Source organism: Balearica regulorum, chromosome 18 (assembly GCF_011004875.1).
Source record: "Balearica regulorum gibbericeps isolate bBalReg1 chromosome 18, bBalReg1.pri, whole genome shotgun sequence".
Lineage (NCBI taxonomy): Eukaryota > Metazoa > Chordata > Aves > Gruiformes > Gruidae > Balearica > Balearica regulorum.
In genome coordinates, this window is record NC_046201.1 from 3498376 (window position 1) to 3516539 (window position 18164).

At 36.0% G+C, this 18164-nt stretch overlaps 1 protein-coding gene across 6 annotated transcripts in view; it reads right to left on the bottom strand.

Annotated features, from left to right (window-relative positions):
• CEP112 (centrosomal protein 112) overlaps positions 1 to 18164 on the bottom strand; it is a 172143-nt gene that overhangs the window by 115743 nt on the left and 38236 nt on the right. For all 6 annotated transcript variants that reach the window (XR_012838207.1, XM_075770279.1, XM_075770277.1 and 3 more), the window contains 7 exons: positions 17603 to 17721; positions 15773 to 15916; positions 12835 to 12989; positions 12374 to 12503; positions 11303 to 11395; positions 10427 to 10486; positions 6811 to 6890 (listed from right to left, as the gene is read on the bottom strand). Coding sequence is in view for 5 of the 6 variants with exons in the window: in XM_075770279.1 (XP_075626394.1) it covers positions 6811 to 6890; positions 10427 to 10486; positions 11303 to 11395; positions 12374 to 12503; positions 12835 to 12989; positions 15773 to 15916; positions 17603 to 17721 (781 nt within the window). In the remaining variant the exon portion in view is untranslated. The remainder of the gene's footprint in view (positions 1 to 6810; positions 6891 to 10426; positions 10487 to 11302; positions 11396 to 12373; positions 12504 to 12834; positions 12990 to 15772; positions 15917 to 17602; positions 17722 to 18164) is intronic.

Here is an 18164-nt window from a genome sequence, read left to right on the forward strand (position 1 = left end):
GTTATGTATACCATTTATTTCTCTCAGATTTATGTACCCTCATTTCTTTTGCATTGTCCCTTTTACTATAATACAGAGAAAAAAGTTAAATAAATTCCATGGGAATTTTGCAAGACATTATTAATCTCAAGGACTAAAAGACCCTTACATAAAACTTCTGGTGCTAAAATTTGATACATTTTTACATATTCTGAACCAAGCAAAAAGAGCCTTTCAGACCAAACAAATCTGGGCCTTCTCTTTGTATATCAAAGAAAACTATACAATGAAAACTGAGTCATTACACAGCCATCGCTGCAGGAAAAAGTAGAACAGCTTCTGCAAGGGACCATCTTGTCCTGTTCCCATTTTTGTCTCGTCCCCATCTCACCAGTACAGGGGCACTGTGGAACACACCAGGCAGAACGCCTGCTGGAGGCGGACAAGCAGTCTCAGAACAAAAAAAAAAAAAAAAAAAACAACCCAAAAAAAGAATACTCAGGGCAGCATGATAACAGGATCACGTAAACTCAAATCATTCCAGGGCACCACAGTCCAACCCAGATGGAAGCCCTGCAGAAGTGAAAACGAGAGATGGGAACGTACTGAAACTCGTAGCTGCGACCCAGGGAGCCCTTCGTCAGGGACTCGGCCTGAAGTTGCAGAACAATTACAATTAGATTTCTTCTCGCAGAACGTACTGACACCAGCTTCTGCTTTTGAGCACGTGTGATGTCAAAGCCATTCTCCTAAGGCTTTGCAAGTATGAGTACTAAGTTTAAAACTGCAGGACAAGCCTGAGACGAGCCCCAGCTCCGTTGTGCCATATATCTTGTGAGGATGTCAGGTAGGGAACAAATGATCCAGAACCACCAAAGGACTGGCAAACCATACCAGATGACAAGTCTAAGCCCTCTGAATAGAGAGGTGACTAAGGATTCAAGGAAAGTGGTACAAAAAAAATAATTGTTATTTTCTTCCCAAAACAGTATTTTTCCAACTTGTTTTAGGAAATACAAGTGCAAATGCATTTTAATCAGATACTTTCTATGAGACTAAATCTTGCAGTAGTAGTAACTGTACTATACACAAAAATTGAAATTTAAAATATAAATTAGTATCATTGAACCACACTTGACAAAGTCCCTAAAAATTGTAGTCTAGCATCAGCACGTGGAGGTATATAGACCTGACACAGCTATCATACTGGGAATAACAAAAAGCAATGAAACGAGTCTTTTTAAATTGACAGGGAGGAAACTCCACAGCACCATCCCCAAAGAAAACCCAACTTTTCCTTGATTCTCATGTCAAGGATTCCCAGAAAAAACAGGTGCAGGTACACAAGCATATACGTGAAAAGAAAGGTAAATCATTTCATTTCTCTGTTTTATTGAACATCTACATGCACCACCTTCACAACGTGCCTCTGGTTGATCAGACCTTGAAACGTTTTGGTCTGCCATCTAAAACAAATCACAAAATACTGTGAACACTGTATGTGCGTGCTTTAGAAACTGTTGTAAAAATACAAATCTGCTAGTAGATAGGAGCGGCCTTGCTGGTTTCTGTGAAGTTCAGCCCCTCTTTCTTCCCCAGAAGATTCTTAAACAAGTTCAGATGAGGGGTAGAGAAGCAATGGAATAAAGAGGTGCTGCTAGTTTCTTATGTAAACAAACAATTTTATTAAGTGACTTCCAATAAACCAGCTGCTAAACATTTGCTCTGTATCATCACCACTTGCAAAGCACTGAGATTTGGCTCCATAGGCAGGTTTAAAAAAAAAAAAAAAGGCAAAGATTGAGAGGAAGAAGGTTGTGAGGCATTTAACTGTAGATAGCGTGCACGCATTCCTTGGTACTTCCACGTCTAACGCCTGCACCTGCAGAGGTAGCATTTAATTTCATTTCTCCTAACACGACTTTTTAAAAACTGTTTCCTTCAATCACACTACAGAACAGAAGAATAAGAACTCAGGAAAGCTATATTTCAGTAGCAAAATGAAATATTAATTTGTGCACGGGACACGCAAACCAGAAAGCACTAAATCAGATCCCGTAATTATTTCCAGTATGTGAGAACCATCACAACCATTATCCTGAGGAACCACCAGCAGCAAGGTGGTCTGCACTTCCACGCAGGTGACAGATGATAACAGCCTCAACTCTTACGTATGTTTAAAATTTAGTCCAAAATCTCCCTCTCAAGATGGACAAACTTTATACCTCTATGCAGTCATAAAGGTATTGCGGACTCCAGAATGGAAGTGGCAAAACCAAACCGCATTACAACTGAGGTGGTCTAAATATATTCACACTTCAAAAAAACTGTAACTATAACTATCCACTTCTACAATCAAATCCTCCCTTTACTGTTTCAACTTCAGGTTTTTATATATTATTACTAACATATAAAGGAACTTAAAACTAAAATGCTGTACACCAAGTGTTTCCTGCTGTACACCTGATAATCCTCGGTGAGGCAGGTCAAGCTGGCCGTCCCACCTCGGACACTGATGGAGTACACCAATATAATGCTGCACACAGCCATTCTGCTCTTTCTTTGGATCATAACAGAGATTTTTACCTCTGATCTTAAGCAACAACGTTCTAAGTTTCTCTGTTTATCAGCAAATAAATGAGGCCAGCCTTAAAGTATACACACTTCTGCTAGCTGCACATAACGCCCGGCACAGAACTGCGATACTCCCTTCGGGATCATTGCTGTGACTACCACGCAAACGTTAAATTCGGAATATTTAAATTGTGAACGTAGTATGTCCTTATCTCCAAGGTCCTTATTGAACACGCACTCTCACTGGCATTTCTTGAAACTACCACTATAATTATTTCTGAAATTTTCACAATGACCGGGAAGATGGTTGTCTGTAGTTTACAACGCTATTTTGGAACCAAAAGAAACAGTAAAAAAGGAAAGGTATTATTTTTAAGAAAACAGAACCTTCAATATGCCTTCAAATTATTCTATAGTCAGAGGGCTAGAGTTCATTGTCTTCATTTTGAGGGCTAATATCGACAGAGGTCAGTACTTAGTACACCGTCTGTTGAAGAGAGATATGATTTAATACTTGTGATCAACACAAACTGACTAAAGCATTACCAGCTCAGAATGTTTGCATCTTTTTATGAAAACAAGTTAGATGCTACTTTTGTTTTGTAATTTAGCAGGTTTTAATAAATATTTGTCTTCTTATAGACACAGCACAATTCTTCATAGCCAGAGGATGTGCAGACCAGGTCCAAACTGAAGGGAGCTTAACCACTGAAACATTTTAAAACTTGATAAAATTACCAGTGATAAATACTACAGTCTAACCTAATCATTTCTAGCATAATGAAAACACTTTTTTGGTTGTTCTTCAGCAACAAATGGGTACAGATTTTTTTTCTGCTGTATTCAACTCAGTCGGTCGTGTGACAAATTGCAATATAACTATACCTCTTTATTTCCTATTTCTCTACTTAAAATAAAAGAGATAAGAAGCACAGAGATTTAGCCTATTTGTAACCCACTCTCATGACACATTTTATGCAACCAAACTAAAGGGATTAGAGAAACAACCTTTCCCCCCAAGTAATTACACAGAAGCTTTTTAAGAATACTTTGTTATTATATAAATGCAGTTTAAATGGCATTCTAGAAAAACCCTTGGAGCACTTATTATAGTGACTTTTACTATCAGGCAATGCCTATGACACGCATTGCTAAACTAAATATAAAATTTGTATCTACAAGTCACCACCAATAGTCATGACTTTAGAGCAATTCTTTTGCAAAAGATTTGGTTTTGACAGATATTTTTACCATAAACTTCAGAAGAAAAAGAACTTTCCAAAAACTATGTAAAGCCCTATTCAGTATTACAACTCTAGCAAAACTGGTTTTTTGAAGTGAAAGATACTGTCAGAAACCTGGATTTTACTATTCCACACAATGTCTCAAATCATTTTCATTATACATCTGTGTGGATGTGTTTGAAACTGCAATAGCACTGTTTGTCATCACAACACTGGAAAAATAATAATAATAATAATAACAACAACAACAACAACCACCACCCCCCCCCACTAAAATGCCTGCCACTTCCCTTTCTATGTATTTGCAGCTGCCTAGCTACTCAAGACATAGTTCTGTGGCCATTTCAGAATCAAAGCGTATTCAGATCAAAGTAGTTTATGAGAAATCACCGATGCACCTACTGGGTTCTGAGCTGCAATTCCACAAGGCATCGTTTCTATTCAAGATGAACTATATTTTCACGCATCTCAAGGAAGGTAAGGTTGTTTTCTAAAGGTTTACTGGGTCTGCCTTAGCTTGCAATTACTTAATTTGATTCCACAAATAGTCAAAGAAATACAGCAAAAGAAAGCATTTTCACATAAGACATTAGGTCTTATGAATTCATATTAATAGCAAGAGATTGTTAAAAGGACTAATTTTTGCAGCAATGGTTAAAAAAACATAACGAAACCATTACTGATGCAAAAGTATTACTGCCTGTTACGTATTACTTCAGTATATATCATACATAAGCACATACACGTAAAATCTTAATATTGCCCAGAAACACTGGCACTAAGTTAACGGCTTGGTTTCCAGCAAGTCAGCCTTGCAGGGTCAGCAGTTCCTCTACTCTGGGCACGTGAGTCTGTTCTTAACAGCCACGCGCCGCGAGACATCCGCGGTCAGAAAGGTACGGGTGCCAGAGGTTTTGCACCGGAGTTGAAATCTGAAAGAACCAGTCAGCAGAATACGTGCTGGGCTTAGACCGGGGCACTATGTTTCGGTAAATACAATATTTTTAATCTTTAGGAGCACAAATCCACCCTGATGATTCTGCCAATTTCTGCCTCCATCCAGACAAAAAACAAGGATGAAAGCTAATTTTTATTTCTATTGAATTACAACATAATTACTTATTAGCATTACTAATTCCATTACTAATCTTAAAATTAACCCCAAATCACTGCTACAAAACAACCAAAAGAACAATAGTAGAGATTATTAAAGAGTAAGGTATCTTCAAAATTAAAACATTTTCCATTTTAAATTAGGAGAGTGATATGCCATCTAATATTAGAAGTCGCTACATTATTTCAACACCCTGAATCAAAAAAATAAAATAAAAAAAGCATAACAGAAACGGAGAATCTGCCATAGGACATGAAGTACTCTACAACATGAGTGGAAGTAGCTTATATTAGAAGACACTTTGAACACCAGGAATAGGTATTAATCACTTGCTGCAGGGGAAAGAGTCTTTGGCCAAAGGACGCACTCGTACAAAGCACAAGGTTGGGCCTGGCCTCTGCCAACATCATCTCAACTTTGTGGACCCTCAAATATCCCCCAGTAAACCGAGTTCTTGACATCTTAGTCTTTCAAATCCTTACTGTAACCCAAACATTCAACCCAAGCTTAATTACAGCTGGGGAATACCAGAAGTAAGTGAGGACCTCCTCAGCTATCTACAAGAGCTTCTCAGCACAGTGCTGTTTAATTAAAAGTTAGTTCAAAACCTGCAGCACGCTAACCCACTTTACAAATACCCACCCGAAGCAGAGTACTACCATGTTTACTCTGCCACGAGAGCACCCACACGGGGAATAAATTCTGCGCAGCCAGCGGACTGTAAAGTCAGCCTTATTTTATTAACAGAAGTGCAAGCTGACATGGTATTTGAAAGATGTGGAAGATCATTAATGCAACTACATTATCAATAAATCAGACATTAAAATACCAAAAGATTAAGTTTAGTTGATAAACATTCAATCTCCCTAAAATTATAAATAATAGTCAGTGTAAAGAATTTAAAAATTAAAAGCTAGAGTTTTTATTACTGTCTGTAGTGATTTAAGATGCCTAAGAGATTACAGAAATAAAGGAATACATATTTCAGCCCTGTGACTTTTATTGAATAAAAGTATCTTCACAATGCCTCTATCAGCCTAGATAAGATACGTGGTAACATTTAACTAAGTAGTTTTAGCAAATAACTTCTGGTTTGTCTCAGAATAATCTGTTTTCCCTAGAAATTATTTCCATAGCTTTGAATTTTAACTGGATAAACATATGGAAATAATATTTTACATAACAAAAAATGGCAGCAGCATCACATGAGTCGATCTTGTCACATGTGCATCTGCTGCATGTAAACCACTCCTCCGCTCAGAAAACATCAAGCTTGTTGCATCCTGATTAGTTTTTTGATGTACAAGGTCAGCAAAAATGTTCCAAATTAGTTAATGAGAAGTGTCTTCTGCTTGCTGTAGACCATTGCTCTGAGCCTTACCCACATTTGCAAACTAAGTATTCACACCAAAAAAAGAGTGGTATCAAAGAGGAAGAATCCACATTCAAGTTGTGATTTACGGATATTAAAAAAATAATCACATATCATATACTAAATCAAGTTAAAATATAATTTAAATAAATACATCTTTCAGACTAATCTCCTCCTCTAAAATAGTCCAAAGCAACCAGTCTTTAGTTTGGATTACTTGCCTACTATGTATCTATTCTCAATTGAAGCCGATTTCATTTATTTGACAGAGCAAGACCAGCTGACACCACGAACTTCAATTCTGTTTTACTCCTGCCACCTGAAAGTCAACAAATTTGGGTGCCTTGGCTCTTGTTTTACTGTTTTAATTTTTATGGCTGACTAGAACCCTGAAGACATGGCTTTACAATGGAAGATACCCCAGACAAAGGATAGGAAGGCAGTTAGATAAGACAAAGTATAAGTTTATTTAATAAATTTGACTAAAAAATTGGGGATGGTGCAACAGTTATTCCATATTCACTTACTTCAAAGTCTCTTCCAGTTTGCAAATTTTCTTTTGAGCATCCCCTCTTTCTTTATCAAGATCATTCCGGATGCTGTGAATCTACCATTTGAAGGAAAAAAAATACCATATATTAGCTAAAACAAAGTATGATTTTTTTTTTTAAAAGTTACTTTAAATTATAAAGACTATTTATTTGGCATATTTCTTTTGCACTGATGTAGACAATCCTCTATATATTTCTAAAATTACATACAATGCAAGAATAAGGATTAACAGAAAGAGATGAAGCATGAGAATATAGCAAACAGAGCTATTTTTCTTCTTAAAATGAATATTATTTTCTAAAACAAAGAAATATCAGTAATTAAATAAAAGGAACTAGATTTTCTTTAGATAAATACAGGAAAGCATACAGAAATCTGCCTAAAATAATGACATGCATTGTCTATGGTGCAGAGTTCCTACTTACCAATTTGTGAATACCTAAAGTGAACTACTTTTTATCAATTCTTGCAACAATAAAACCACCAAACAAAATGAGAGTATATAGCATTACTTTAGAACAATACAACTCAAGCATTAACTAGCAGAAGGTAGATATGCCTAAGTAAAACAAAACTTTGAGGAAAGGTGGTTTGCTACTAATGAACTCCTGACCCAGGGAAATCAAACCAGAGTGCTTGACTCATCCTATAAAACTTTTCATTTTTCCATTTTGCATGCAGATGTCAAAAGCACCATTGGGAAATGCGAGGGTATGGCACTCTTGTATAAGTGTATGACTACCAAACCCACAAAAGGCACACGGACACCTCAAACGATAAAGCATCTTCACTAACAATTATCATTCCACACTGAACTGTGATGACACGCTGCTTATAATACAGTGTGAATCCAGAAGAATAACTCATCGGTCACCTCAATGGCTGCGGCAAGAAATCAATCCCAGCGTAATCCAAAAGCCTCTGCATCCTCACCCAGCAGGTCGTCCTCCTCTCTCTTCCCCATCATCTCTTCCCTAGATTAGCACTAGTATACATCTTCCCTTTGAATAATTTCGCAGCGTAAAAGTCTTCCACATCACTAACCATGACCTCAGCACACAGCAGATCACTATCGTGACATTACGGGGTCCCACGCCACTCTCCATTTTCCTCCACTCGGCCAGGCTGCTTATCCCCCTTCCTTTCCACCTCCCCAAGAAAACCCTACATTTCCACGTAATTCTTCCCCTCCATGCAGCTGCCGTTACACCAGGCAATATCTATACACCCATGTTTTAAAAGATGTAGTTGCACACAAACACTAGACAGACCTCTTACGTAAATATCCTAAAGATACTCAAGAGTTACAAAAAACTTTGAGTCCCTTTAAATATCCTCTAAATGTTTGTAATTTTCCCAGTGTAATTTTGTTACCACTTAAATTTGAAATACTTTACTATTTATTTTTAATATTTATTTCCTATCAGTATTTAATCAATCCAGAATGAATATAGGAACTTTCAAGACCTGACAAGGAACATATCCCAGCAATCTGAGAAATTGCTTCTCTCCAGATAAAGCAATATAGTTGCAAAAAACATTGAACAAAATCTGACTCCCACTTCCTAAATTCACTAACCAGGAATAGATATTTTTATGAAGAATTCTTGTCTCTGGTATTTTGGATCAAGAGAGGAAAGCAGCTTCAGAATTTGGCTGAAGGAACCCCAGGCACGGTGCAAACCATGGATTTTCATAATATTTTTTGCCAAAGGCAGATTAAGTACAAGAGCTTATCTTGCTTTTAGGACAATGTGGTGATGTGACGTACTAAGCACGTTTTTCTTTATCGGATGGGGAGCAGAGGAAATCCTTTATTCGCCTACAATTATTTGCAATGTTACATGCTATTAAGTTACTACAATACAGAAAAACGTGGTTTAATGAGTGTATAGTCAGAAGTATAAGAGTATATTCCAATGCAAAAACAAATTTAGAGATTCTCTACTGTAAGAAGTTCCATGTAGGTGTTTACTACAAGGAAGTCTGAATCCTTAGTTGGTTTGAAAGAGCCTCCAAACTCATGGGCTGTCTATCAGAGAGTAAAGAAGGTATTGCCAAACCTGGTAAAATTATACATATATATTTAACAGCTGGCTCGAGAACGGCTCTCAGGAATAATCCGTCACTGTTCTTATGCTTAGGTGAATGTTTGGAAAACAAGCGGTAGATTATTTATAAAAAGCAGGTGTTTCCTTTGCTTGTAAAACCATTTAGCCTAACTGGTTCCTGATTCAGCAGATAAGCACATTTAATCAAACAGTGACATTTAGGGTTACTGCCTATTATTTGTTTGATGTTTAAATATCCTAGCAGGCAATAGCCACTGTAGACTAATAAAGATTATTTGATAATGGGTAGGTTCTTAAGTGAACAGATTGCACCAGACTTCATGATTCCTTTACTTGAAGGCAAGCTTGGTTTAGTATTTTCTGGGCCAATTTATACTATTTTATGGATTTTAATCCATACATTCTTGACATGCATTTTTTCTCCTCCTTTCCCAAAGATGTGAGCCATTTGATGGCATTCGGACTTGGTGCCTGGAAACATTACCAGCCACGTTTAATCTGTACTTATCTGCAGAGGAAGCGATGTATTGCAATAAACCAATGGCCACTAGAGTAGCTAGAGGATATTCAAATTACACTAACATATTTTTATTTTCACCTGCAATATTATTCCAATCCTAAGCTTTGCTTGAGGCCAATGTCCATAAAAAACATGAGTTGTCTAAAAAGACAAATGTAGGCTAGGATTAGATCAAAACATATCTTGGGTCAAAAAAGTATTTGAATTCAAGGCAGCAGAAGGCAGTAACTCAGACCAAAAACTCACTACAATTCATGTTGCAAATGCTACTACCAAGTGACAAGTAGCTATGATCATAATTCATTATTTTATGTTATAAATTTGTCACATTCGGAAATTACATGTTTGAATAACACAGCCTTTCAATTAAATAGGCATCTAAGGCACCCTCTCACTAAACACTGCATGAGTTGAACATGTAACATCACTAAAACTGAAATTTAATTTGAAACTTATTGATGTTTAAAGTCTAAAAGAGTAGACACTATTTACAAAGTGCTTTAAGATGAAATGGTTTTGATAATTACAGTTTTTAATTGAAGTTTCTGATGTAAAAACAATGCATGGTGACAATATATAGAGAACATATCCAAATCACGGGAAAATATGGAATAAAGACGTATTGGGAAAAAGAAGTATGGAAGAACATGAGCACTGACAACAGGTTAGGCTAAGTTCAATTAAGTTCATTATCTTTTTTCTAACAGCAGTTATCAGATGTCAACAAAAAGAAGCGTATACAAACAGGGCAGGCTTACAGCAGAACTTCTTTGGCAACGCTCTCCCAGCCTCCATCACTTGGCAACAGGTTCCTAGAATGAGAGGCGATATCTCTGTACTTAAATAGCTGTACTTAAAAACATCCTTGAATTTGTCCAATTATTTTTCCAACCTATGTGAAATGCTTGGATTCCAAAGTTTACTACTCTGGGGATTTCAGAATTTAAACCTTTAGCTTCCATATACAACAAAATTGGTATACTTTCCTGAAAGCATTACCTGTTTTTCATATACACGCTCCAAGTGAAGTTTGTCCTGTTGAAGCTTGTATTCTTGATCCTGCAAAGGAAGAGATGTGTATTCTAAATAAACAAATCACATTTTTCTTTCATTTCAAAGCAAGCATTAAACACACACAAACATTTGCTATTATATAGAACAGTACGTAAAATTTTTAAATCCACTTGATATCATCATTAAAAAATTCTTTGACATACAAAAAAAAATTCAACCAACAGCAAAAATATCCACACGTAACAAAACTATCTCGAAAGTCGTGATTCATGTTTTCTAAAGAGAAACTGCAACTTGTTCTCCTGAGCTATTAAAATGCCATTCTGTACTACATCAACTGTGAAATGAAAGACATAGGAGGAAAACTAGATGCCAAGACTCCAACAGGATTGATACATGATACAGATGTGGAACTCATTATCCTGAGATAGAAGGATTAATTTAAATGCCTGTAGGAAGACAAACATTGAACTGAACTATTAAATAGTGACAAAAATAAAAACAATTTTGAAACTTAAAAATGTTTACAGTTTAGGGGAAAAAAAGATATTCATAGTTCTTTGACATGCTTCTCTATAATCCACTGATACATGTTTATACTGTTTTAACGTGTGAATTACAACAAACAGTAAAAAGTTCCTGTGAAAATTCTGCTCTTACCCATAAAGCGATCTCTTTTAGTCATACCTTTTAAATCAACCTTTAAGCATAAGGTGACACTTAATATATTTCTATGTATAAAATACATACCACGATGCATGTTACATATAAGTGCATTTCAGTATGGGCTACCTAAACACTCAAATCACTGGAAAAAGTAAAAAGGTCTGGTCATTCTTGAGTCAGAAATTCAGGGCTCACCCTCAGCTGTTGCTGTCTTTGATGTTCTGAATCTTGTAACTGTTGTTTTATTAGAGACACACTGTGCTGTAATTCTTCAATCACATCAGATGCCTGAAGGGATTTAAAAGAAAAAGGAAATTTTGTGCTGCATTCCTCTTACGTTGCAGATCCATCTTTTGCATTTTTACATTTATTTCTCAAAAGTGCCTGGAAATCAGAAAAAATTATCAACTTAGGAAAAAACCTCGCAGGAGTTTACAAATCCAGATACGTCACTTCTGTCTGTCTGGTGACCTTAGACCTGCAAACAAAACCAAAAGAACAACTAATAATAAAAAACCTTGGCACTAACAATTGCAAGAAAAATACCTTGTAAATTAAATGGAGGAAAGCATCATCAAAGCTCCCAGAATCCCAGTAAATAAGTGAAAAGGACCCCATTTGTCCTATTGCTCTAAGGATTAGCAGATGGTATTTAAAACATGAGCCTTTCTTACAACTATTTAACTTGAAAATGATATTCAATATATACTATATACCTACCAATGCATATTAGTAGACATCAACTTGATAGTTCTTTTTATAGAAACAAGCTAGACTTACTACATTTTGGGTGGAATGTATGCCTGTAGAATTTTAAAATAAATCTCTTAAACACAAATATTTAACATAATTTTCCATATTAAAGAGGCCTCTAAGATAGTTTATTTCTGGAAAAAATATTTTCCCTCATTGCAGGGGTCTGATGAAGGCAGTAAGTTTTTAAGTGTGCTGAGGTCCTCTGGTATCCAGAATTTTTACAGAAGCACAAAGAAAATCAGCATATTAATTGCACCTTATCTGAATCAGCTATGGAAATCCCACCTGTATGTACACATACACACACACTCCCAGAATTATCAGTCAACTTCTGGTGATTTTTCAGTCAAATTTGGGAATGAAAAATTAAATCGCTTTTTTTTAAACTTACAGACATGATTAACCTAGGAAACTGAACAGTCCCTTGGATTTATTTATAAGCATTACATTTATAGAGACCACTTAAAAAAATAAACAACATTTTAATGCCTATTATATGTGGAAGCATACCTTAGCTGCAGAGAGAGCATGTTCCTGCTTTATAAAATTTATATCAACATCATATTTACTTTGTAGTTGCTGCATGTTCTCTTCATATTCCTGTATAATATGGTCCTTGTCTTTCTGAAGTGAGCTGTGCCTACAAGTAGTAAGCAAACAGAATATGGAAATTGCTTTCATATTTTGGCATCTTACCTGCTCAGTATCAATTCTACAGAGTATGTAAAAGTCTGCCTGTACCACGTGCTCACGGTAACAGAACAAGATGATTATAAGTAACAGAAAGAGAACATACTTCTTACAATGGTCATTTAGGTCTGTTCCGAAAATGAGTTTTACATCAAATAATACATTTTCATGACAATTTTCTAAGGCAAATTACCATTCAGTGAGTTCTTAAAATAAATAATGTTTGCTTTTGGAAATTCTATATTCTTCAACGTTAAAAACAGCAACTGCTATTGAATTACCTTGCTTTCATTTCCTGAAGTTCAGAGCATACCGCCTGGTAACGTTGTTCTGCATCAGTCTTGTCTTGAGATAATTTTTGACGTTGTAAATTACTATTTTCAGCTTCAACAGTCAACTGCTGGACACGAGCCTCCAGTTTTTTGACCGTCTGGTTCTAAAAGAATAGGTCATTGTTGAGAAAACACCAGAATAAATTAGGGTATAGCCCTGTTGTTATTCAGTAGCCTAGAGCAACAAGGTTCTTTGGTGGTCCAGAGACACAAGAGCTATAATAGCAAAGCTGTCAATCAATCATGACAGCAAATTCTATGTTGTATGTAAAAAAAAAAAATCTTCAAAATATGGATGTCTAATACACCCCCCCCCCAAAGTAACACCTCTTCTCCTATAGGAAAAACAATACGTGCAACTGATTTCTAAACTACAAATCTTTTAAAATGGGAGAGAAGGCAGATATTTCTATGAAAAACTGCAATGGATGATAATATACGTAAAGCATTTTTAGACTTTCCATTAAGCAACAAGTGCGTCATCACTAGCGATATGTACAGCCTCATGTGGGAAAGAATATTTTTTGGGGAAAAAACTCTCTATATATTTTTAAAAAGATTTTACTGATCGTTATGGTGAGGAGCAGCTATAAAAGTCAGCTAGAAAACCTATTAATAGCATCCAGTGAACTCTGCAGCTTTCTTATGCTGAAATATTCTTCCAAGTATTTTTATGACCATCATATGTTGACATAAAAAAATATTAAAAAATATATAGAGATATATAAAATTTCTAGACTAACCAAGGAGCAATGCACTTAGGTTGCTAAAGAATTACAGATTTTAAACTGCTGCCTTTTAGGTGCACACTTTGGCCAAACCACATCCAAGATGTAAACAACAAGATACAGTGATATCTGCTATAGATTTGGAGGATATAAGAGGAATCATTATAATACAAATGCTACATTAACAGTGCGAATGCTATCTACTTGTGTTTCAAATCAATTAACAAATATTAACTAAATGATTCACCAGTCATCTTGTAAGGTCAGTATATCATCTCCATTTTATTACTGGAAGGCACCCAGGGAAGGGAAGCGGTGTGCACATGAAAATAGCCGATCCGTATGAGGACTGAGAGCGCGTTCCTCAAGTCCCTGTTGGTATCCCCTTCCCTAATCCTCTTCTCCATATCATTTGCTTAATTACAGAGATTTCTTTTCAAGAAATTGCAAATATCTATCAAAAGTTTTATCTTGTTCCAACAACTTCAACTCCTAATATAAACAATTGTAAAAATGAGCAGAATGAGTACAGGTAGGTAGCATAAGACTACTCTACTACTTCCCATTCTTCCCTAAATTTATGTTAATATGCACGGAAATAAGAGAAGAACTCAGGAGGCTGGAGTCAAAAAATAAGACACAGCTGTCCTTCCAGGATGTATGTATCATAGTTATTTTTATAGTAACAAAGGTCTGAAGATGAGGGAAGTGGAACAGTATTTTCACCCTCTGCTAAAATAAAATAAAACCTGAAACATCTGTCGGCTCAGGTCAGTGCCCCAACTGTCACAGAACTGTGAAATGAGCCTGGACTAACTGGACTCATGCAAGAACCTCACCCAGCCAGAATGGTCACCTGAACTTTGTCAACTGGCTTAAGATATTTCATCAACATAGTACAGCAAACTTGTCCATCAGCACAAAGCCAGCTGCACAGCATGGGGTGGGGGGGTTTGGTTGGGTTTTTTTTAAAAAAGAACAACATCACACCCAAAAAAAAAAAAAAAAAAAAGAGATTCGTTCTTAACATATTGCCAAATATCGTAATTCCTCCCTGTCCCCCACCCCTCAGGAAGTTAATACTTGTTCAATGCACAAACCCCACTTATGGGTTCTGCGGTATTAGTTCAATTGTTCAGCCAATTTCACTCGCTAACAGCGGTGGCATTCTGGACAATGTGAAACTCTGAACAAGGAAACTCTGAACTACCAACAAAAACCCCTGAAAATCAGGAGAGAGAAAGAAAGAGAGAGAGAAAAAAAGAAAACTAATTTCCAGTGACAGTCTAGTCTTTCATCTTAAGCCCTGCCTTGAACTCTACCTTGTTTAATTATTAAATCAGAAGCTGCTCAGCAAGATCTGTCTAGTTTTGATGGTTCTTAAATTCAATCTTGCTGACAGACTGTGTCCATTTTTCTCTGTATTTACTGTTACCTATGACATGATCTGAATGCTAATTTTTAAATTCAACATTCATTAATAAAGGAATAAATTTTGTTTGACATTGTCTTTTCACTAATTCAATTTTTTTTTCATACCTCATCCTGATAAAAAGTACAGGATATTTTCTTGAGGATACTTGTTATTTTTTTGCTTTTTACATCATTTATATAGGGAGCATAAAATCCAGATTACACCTGCTTACATGTTTCTAATTGTAAAAAGAAATGCAATAAATTAGAATAATACAATAATTATTTTTTAAAATCTTTTTTATTTAATCTTTTATCTAACAGAAGCATTTGATCATTCAAAGATGAGGTGGGTAAGTAAGATGTCACATGTATCTATGAAAATAGATGTACTATATAAATCCTTTTTTATAGTCTACAAAGCTACAGAGACAAAAGTTCTGCTAAGTGGAATGAAAAACAGTGAGAAATGCTAGAAACAGTCCTTCAATGCAAGTATGTATCTGTGTAATATTCATTGAAGGGCTGTATCTTGATGAATTTTATCCAGGGAGAAAAATCCTTGGTTGGACTGGCTGCCAGGACACTGTTCTCTCCCAGGACAGAACAACTGCATCGCACTATCAAAAATATTTCTCAGCTCAACAGTATTTATGTACACTTTTGCACAAACGCCTGAAATTTTAATACTGCAAGAGACATTTGCTGTCGTGACGTTTTTGCAAAAAAAAAACAAACAAACTTACAGTTGACTTTATCTGTTCCAAATAGTCTTCCTCCATTTTGCCAAGACGAGCATTGGTGTCCTCAAGCAGCTCCTGCATATCTTCCGTGTGCTTCTTCCGAATATTAAACTTCTCCTTCTCCATCTCAGCCACAGCATTGTGAAGCTGCATCACAAAATCATTACCAAATAATAAGCAGCATATAAAACTAGCGTTTATAAGTATTATGTTATTATAGTATATAAATAGAATAACTAACAAGCACAAGCCACATTTCTGTCCTCTTTAATAATAAAAACTACATCATTGCCTCACTGAACAGGTCTGCTAAGACTCTAAAATGGTAATTTAGAAGTAGATTTTTAAAATATATAAAGGACCTAACTTTTGCATACAGAATGCTAGAACACACGTACATTTTTGCCATTCTCTGCTATTCTATTTGTTTACATGTTTAAACTGAATACAAATGACTGTCGCACAAAATTAATGAATTTCTATTCCAGAAACACTAATATTCTCTCCCGATACTTACACTGCCAGTTTATCTGCCTCTCAATTTGTAAGAAGCTGGAGACCCTTGACTATCTACTTGTCTAATAAAAGGATTATTTGTGTCATTATTAACCCTTGATTTATATTCTAAACACCAGTGGCCTCCCTTTCTAGTTAAGCAGCTTCAAATCTAAATTTTCTATCTATACAATAGTAAAGAATAATGTCATGTCAAATTAGCATACAAAACTTGTATGGTCTATTGGTTGTATAACAGCTATTATGTATTTCCCAAGTTTCCAACAAATCCATTTCATGGCTGAAGGAGATAGTGGCAAAATACAAAATAAAGGCATCATTCTAAACACACTGTTAAGATCAGATTAATTTGCACAACAGATTTTTCTCTCCAACATATAGACTAGCAAAATCATGGAGGTGTCTGAGTCTGGACCATTATTAAACAGACTTCCATCGTACTTCCACCTATCCATGTTTTTGCATAAGATACATACTCCAAGTTCACTTCTACAATTTCATTAAGTTAAAATTAATATTAGCATTTTCATTTGCCTTCCTGTTTACACACTGGCATCACTGATGACAGTTACAGCTGTAGGACAGCACTAGCTCGGTAACTGAAAAAGTGGGATGACCTCAGGCTGAAAATAATGCTTCCCTGAAAAATACCCCCACCTAACACTGAAGCCTCAAGGTCTTAAACACAAAGGACAAGATTCATGATTTATCTCCTAGAAGACAGGAATTAAAACCAACATCACTTCCAGATGCAGGGCTCCAGAAAAAAAAAATTAAACAGCATACTTCATCTACGAAGGGAGGTGCTTTTGCCCTTTTTGTGACCCTCCCTCTCCTGAGAGGGGTGAGCAAGACACATACAGACAATAATCTGGGCAAAGGTGAAGCTGTTTTGCAATAAAAGTGCTTTTCTCTCTGCTTTGCTGCTGTCTTGAGTCTAACAATAAATAAAAATACATTGAAGAATTCATGACCCAATGCAAAAATAATTGTTGAAAGGAATCACCGTGGCAGCAGGTAGCAGCAGGTTTACAGAGATTAAAATTCCATGTCAGGTCAACCAGATATAAACACTTCCCTCACACATCCAGAGACTCGCCAAGGGGGGCAGATGAATCCCAGGAACAGAGCGACCAGCTAGGTGGGTGTAGGTGTGCAAGCATCAGCAAAAAGAGTCTTGCAAGATTACTCCAGAATAAAACACCACCAGCATAAGAAAATATCACTAAGAGCAACATATTCCTTATGTTGTTTTTAAGTGACAAAATGTATTATCCCAGATATAGACTTTCAAAGAAAGCAAGTATTATTCATTACCCTTTTCTCCCATTCATTGTTCAAAGAATCATTGCTTTGCTCACACATCTTCTTTAATTCCACAATCTGCTTCTCTTTTGCCTCTCTGATGACTTGTGACTCACGAACAAGGGTCTGAACTGTCAAAAATGGGAAAATAACCATTCAAGAGATAGCTTGGGATTTTTCAGTGCTGGCAACAGATGCAATCACATTACATCAGTTTTCCAATTGATCTGGCTTTCTAATGTTTTTTGGTTCTTAAAAATACTTAATGCATGCACTTCTTTAAAATTCGGTGTCACTAAAATATTACAAGGTGTTCTATTTACAAAATATTTCATAGCCAGTTACTCAAGCAGTAAACTTACATCAACAAAATTCAATATAACCTAAAGAAAACACGCATTTTTAACTTGGTTCTATGTACAGAAAAGGTTCTCATGAAGATTGAATGCCCAAGATATACAAGGAAGTTATGCTCCTCAACTTAAATTGCAAGCGATTGCATCAAGAATTCACAGTCTGACAAATTTTGTGGAAAACAGAGCAGGTACATATTCACTTTTCAAAAGCAACTGAT